The 5690-nt window shown below is 51.9% G+C and overlaps 1 protein-coding gene across 1 annotated transcript; it reads right to left on the reverse strand.

Annotated features, from left to right (window-relative positions):
- On the reverse strand, nucleotides 1-5048 carry LOC307208720 (uncharacterized protein). Its single transcript, XM_079963604.1, has 3 exons — nucleotides 3871-5048; nucleotides 2360-2486; nucleotides 1-1091 (listed from the first exon to the last, which is right to left on the reverse strand). The coding sequence occupies exons 1-3, from the start codon at nucleotides 4618-4620 to the stop codon at nucleotides 529-531; spliced, it is 1440 nt and encodes a 479-aa protein (XP_079819730.1). The 5' UTR covers nucleotides 4621-5048; the 3' UTR covers nucleotides 1-528.
- Between the last annotated feature and the right edge of the window lie 642 nt (nucleotides 5049-5690).

Genomic DNA, 5690 nt, shown 5'->3' on the forward strand with positions numbered 1-5690 from the left:
TGGGATAGCTTCACCATGAGGAAGGAATAACAAGAGGCGTGGAACAGCCTGCCAAGCGATGCAGGATGTTTACATGTAGAAGAAACACATGCTTTAAGAGGAATTTCAAAAATAATTCACTTTGGCTGGACGATGGCTGGATTTTTTTTTGGGGGGTGGCCCCACACGATGGGTTGGGTCATCCCTATCCCTGATCCATTTGGGCATGGCTGCCTCCTCCACATAGGCTGCCGAAACCAGGAGATGCACTCAGGTGGCCAGAAAAACAACACACATTGTTGGCAAGAAGAGGAAGGAGCTGGAACGAGACTGCAGGTCCTGTCTGAGGCAGACTTTGGAAGCTGGGATATTCTGGACCACAAATCCCACCAGGAATTGTGGTCCAGAACATCTGGAGGGCGCCAGGGTTGGCAACGAGAAGCCCCCTTCTCCGGTTCTGCCCCAGAGAGATTTAACCCAGCAACGATATCCGCTCCCACCCCTGTTCCTAAAATCCAGCTAATTCCCTCCCACTAAGTCGCAGGCCGCTCACAGCTTCGCCTTGCTCTTGGTGTGGATCAGCTCATGCTTCTCTCGCTGCCACTTGCGGTCAAAGCCCTCCCCACAGAAGGGGCACTCGTGGGGCTTCTTCCCAGTGTGCTGGCATTCGTGCCGGACCAGATCCGAGCGCCAGCAGAAGCCCTTGCTGCAGAAGCAGCACTCGTAGCGCTTCTCCCCAGTGTGGAGCATACGGTGGCGGTTGAAGGTCGCCAAGCCGTTGAAGCCCCGGCCACATTCGGGGCACATCTTGATCTGGCTCTTGGGGGCGGCGTCTGGAGGGGGGGAGGGCTTCTTGAGCTTCGGCTTGACATCCCGAGGTGGAGGAGATGGAGGAGGCGGCGGCGGCGAGGGAGGCGCCTCGGCCAGGTTCGGCAACTGGGCTCGCTTCAGCCTATCTGAGCGGCGATGCTCCTGGGCGCCCCCAGCCTGCTTCCAGCGGGAAGGGAGGACGGCGTTTGCTCTTCCGGGAAACCGGGCTCGCAGCTTCACTTCCCCGTAGCGGCCCCACTGGAAGGTCTTCTTCTTCCTTGCCACGCCGGCCTGCCCATAACCTACCAGAAAGACAAAGTGTAGAATCGTAGAGTTGTGGAGTTGGAAGGGAACCCGCGTGTCACCTAGTCTGACCCCTGAAATGCAGGAAGCTCAGCAAGCAATAAAGAAATAAAAACAATTTATTATTTATACCAAGCATCCCCAAACACCGCCCTCCAGTTGTTTTGGGACTACAATTCCCATCATCCCTGACCACTGGTCCTGTTAGCTAGGAATGATGGGAGTTGTAGTCCCAAAACATCTGGAGGGCCGAGTTTGGGGGTGCCTGACGTATACCACTCCCAGTCACCAGTCTAGCTGCCGCATTCTGGATTAATGGTAGTTTCCGGGTCACCAGCCCCACGTAGAGCGCATTGCAGCATCCATAACAGATGGGCATCCAACCTCTGCTTAAAAACCTCCATGGAAGGAGAGACCACCACCTCCCGAGGGAGACTGTTCCACTGTTGAACAGCTCTTACTGTCAAAAAGATTTTCCGTATGTTTAGTCGGAATCTCCTTTTTTGGAAGGGTGCAGAGTTGGAGAAGAGCGGCAAAAAGGTGAGAGCCCTATTAAGCCTTTCATTCAGAACTAGAGAACTAGGACTTTCTTTTAGGTAGAGATGGGGAGCCCTTTACAGCCCCGGGGGCCGTACTGCCTTATGGGCAACCATTTGAGGGCCAAATATGAGTAGTGGTTAGGGCCAGAGCCAAAAGAGTTTTATTTAGAGCATTTTTAACCCACTCAAAAATACTCCCAGAGTGCCTTGCATACAACCAATTGCGACATGACCATCCCTGCCCACAAGCATACAATCTGAAATGACAGGGCACAAAAGGAAAAAAGGGATGAGGGGAGAAGAGGGGGGGAAACTAAACACAAGCACCAATAAACAATAAACAGTAGTTTTTATAAAGATCAGGTGGTTGTCTCTAGCTCATTTCCTGTCAAAAATGTTATGTGTTAACTACTCACACCAATCAATATACTCCTCTTCATCTGAAACAGAAAATTTTAACACAAGCTGGCTGCAACATAAGCCTTACAGCTGGTTGATAGAATTCAAAATTTTGTTTGTGGGTGGGTGTTTCCTCTATCCTTTTTTCCTTTTTATTATTTCGCTCTCTATTGGCTTTGTTTGGCTTTTATTGTAGCGTATGTTGAAAACCTTTCATAAAATTGATTAAAACAACAACAACAACACTGCTCCACACTGGATCTCTTTGGAGCTAGGGACATCCCCTCTTCCCACCACTAATTCCAGGCAAAACTAAGACCCCTGCTTACCTGTGTAAGTCTTGCGTGATGATGAACTGGGCTCCCCTTGGACCTCCCCCGTAGCCCAAGTCTGCAGCGGCACCGTTTCCAGCGGAACTTCCTGCTTCTTGCGAAGATCTGCAGCCTCTTCCTGCTCCTGGGAAAAAAATAAAGAGCAGAAAAAAGGGAGAACACTGAGGAGTGGAGGAAAAGGAACAGAAGGCAAAGTGCTCAAGTCACCAGTGTGGTGCAATGGTTAGAGCGCTGGATTTTGACCTGAGAGATCAGGGTTCGGATCCCCACTCGGCCATGAAACACACCTTGGGCCCAGTCACCAGGGCTCTTGTCAGGGGAAAGAGGAGAAACCTGTAAGAATACAGTGGTGCCCCGCAAGACGAATGCCTCGCAAGACGAAAAACTCGCTAGACGAAAGAGTTTTCCGTTTTTGAGGTGCTTTGCAAGACGAATTTCCCCATGGGCTTGCTTCGCGAGACGAAAACGTCTTGCCGCTAAGCCGCTAAAAGCCGTGCTTCGCTAGACGAAAAAACTCGCAGAACGAATTAATTTCGTCTTGCGAGGCACCACTGTAAACTAGAAGCAGCTCTTTAGGTAAGGCACTGAATGTATTCAATTTTGGCTTCCTGTTTCTGGTGCTCCTTGAATGGAGTTTCTCCCAACACTGCGTAAGAGAGACAGATGGAGATAATCAGATAATGATGGGGGAATTTCATTATCTGTTTTCCTCTTTGGTTGGAAGAGGGACCAAGTTCTCACCCGGTTTGCCTGGCGGTCTGGCACTTGCTTCCCATTGGAATACAAGGGCAGGCAAAGCCACTGGGTGCATGGAGTACTCTGGCTGCCACAAAAATGCCCTCCCCCATCCCGTTCCTGGAAGCACAGGTTATCCTGTTAATTGGGCTTTAATTGGAGCAAACTACAGGCCAGAGACAATGAGGTAAGAAACTGAAAACAACCCAGCTACAAAGATTTAAAAGGTTTGGACTGAGAGCGGATTTCTGAGAGCAAAGGGCCTTCTCCGTAGTGGTGCCTGCCCTGTGGAACTCCCTCCCAGCAGATGTCAAGGCAATAAACAACTATTTTACTTTTAAAAGACAACTGAAGGCAGCCCTGTTTAGGGAAGTTTTTAATGTCAGATGCTGTATTGTTTTTAATATTTGGTTGGAAGCTGCCCAAAGTGGCTGGGGAAACCCGGGTATAAATAATAAATAATAATTGTTGTTGTTGTGTGTGTGTGTGTGTGTGTGTGTGTGTTGTTGTTGTTGTTATTTTTATTGGGCCCCAGAGGCTCGCTCAGCTTGAACTGGAAACTGGGGGTTGGACAAAAACAATCCTGCATTGCACAGGGTTCAGTGAGATGATCCTGGTGTGTCCTTCTATTTCGCCAAAAAAAGAAAAAGCGAAGTTGAAGCCATTGGGGTTTGGTCACTTGCACTGCTGGGATATTTGACTTTTGCAACCATTTGCTGGCTAGGAGCCACTTGCAAGCCTGAGGGGGGCGGGAAGGAATGCAACCTTCTTACCGGTTCTTCCCCCCTTTCGGCCGCTTGCAACCTCCTCAGGAAATCTTCCGCCAGAGCCACGGCCTGCAGGCAGCTCTCCGGCACACGCTCCTTGACCCAGTGGTACATTTCCTTCGGCAGGACGTTGAGGAACTGCTCCAGGAGCAAGGCCTCCAAGATCTGCTCCTTGCTACTCCTCTCCGTGTTCAGCCACTGTTGGCACAGCTCCTGGAGCCGTGCAAGGACTTCCCGGGGCCCGTTGGCCTCCTGGTAGCAGAAGCGGCGGAACTCCTGGTGCTTCTTCTCGCGCGCCAGGGCCTCGCGCCTCAAGATGGCCGCCTTGACCTTCTGGAAGTCTCCGCGGTCCTGGGCGTCCAGGCTGATGAAGGCCTTCTCCGCTTCCTCGCCCAGGGCCGGCAGCAGCCGGGTCACCCACTCCCTCCTGGGCCATTGGCAGGCCACGGCCACCTGCTCAAAGGAGGCCAGGAAGGCCCGGGTGTCGGCTCGCGGGGCAAACTCTTCCGGGGTCTGCTCCTCCCAGACGGAACCTTCCAGAAACTCCTGGAACTCGGTCTCCCACTGATAGTGACCGCTGCTCCCTGCTCTCGGCTGGCTCTCTTGGCGCACCGCGTATCCCCCGGCGTCTGCCGAACGGCTTGCCGAGGGGCTTTCGAGGGTTCCTGCCTCACCGGCCCCCGATTTGAGACCTTTGGGGTCCTCCCGGAGCCGGGTGCGCTCAGCTTCGGCCCTCCAGCGGCGTGTGGCGGCCATTTTAGCTCTGCCGGCTGGACGTTCTGAAGCTCGCAGCAAATGAATGGCAAAAAAATGGCAACTTCTGGCCCTGTGCTTGTGCAGCTGCTCCCGACACAACGGGACTCCCTGGGCAAGTCGTGCAAGGGTTTCGCGGCCAGCAATTTTGTCGCAGAAGAACAGGAGAGCTTGCAAGCAACTTTTTTTTTTTGTTTTCAAAGGCTCCTTTCCTGAAAGAGAACCAAAACAGGGATGTCAGAAAGAACAGAAATCCACATGCCAACAGCCACTTCCCAGGTCTTCTGAGCGCTAGGAAATTTCACACTGCACCTTGCTGACAGACCTGGAAAAGGCAAAACTTGCAAAAGAGAGAGAGAGAGGGGCTCCTCTCGCTCTCTTTGCAAAGTCTTTTGCTACGCTTTTGCTGCTAAACCTCACACTGGGCTGGACCAGGAGATGCACAGCATTCATGCTAAATTGCTACAAATTAAAAACTTCTGCAGGGAATACAAGAAGCTGTCTGTCTTACTCCTTTGCCCTTTCATGGAGGTTTTAAAGCGGAGGTTTCGAGGGCCATCTGCCATGGATGCCTTAGCTGAGATTCCTGCATTTCAGGGGGGTTGGACTAGATGACCCTCGGGTCCCTTCTAGCTGCTCTACAATTTTATGACCTAGGTAATGGAAAGGGCTGTAACCTCAATGGTAGAGCATCTGCTTTGCATCCTGCAGTTCCCAGGTTCAATTCCAGGATGGGCTAGGAAAAGTCCCTGCCTAAAGTGCTGCCAACCAGGGTAGACAGAACAGAACTAGACTGACTAAAGCTGATTTGGGATAAGGCAGCTTCTGGAGACGGGACTGAGCTCAGCAACAGAACAGCTGCTCCGCAGGCCTAAGATCCCAGGTTCAATCCTGGCATTGAGAGCTGGGGATTTCCCCTGCTTGACACCCTGTGGGACACTTCCAGTCAGCATAGGCCAGTGCTTCCCAACTGTCTCCCACTGTCTTTGGACTACAGTTCCCATCATCCATGACTAGGGATGATAGGAATTGTAGTCCAAATAAAAACACACAGCAGGAGACCAAAGTTTGGG

The sequence above is a fragment of the Podarcis cretensis genome (assembly GCF_951804945.1).
Source record: "Podarcis cretensis genome assembly, chromosome: 2".
Lineage (NCBI taxonomy): Eukaryota > Metazoa > Chordata > Lepidosauria > Squamata > Lacertidae > Podarcis > Podarcis cretensis.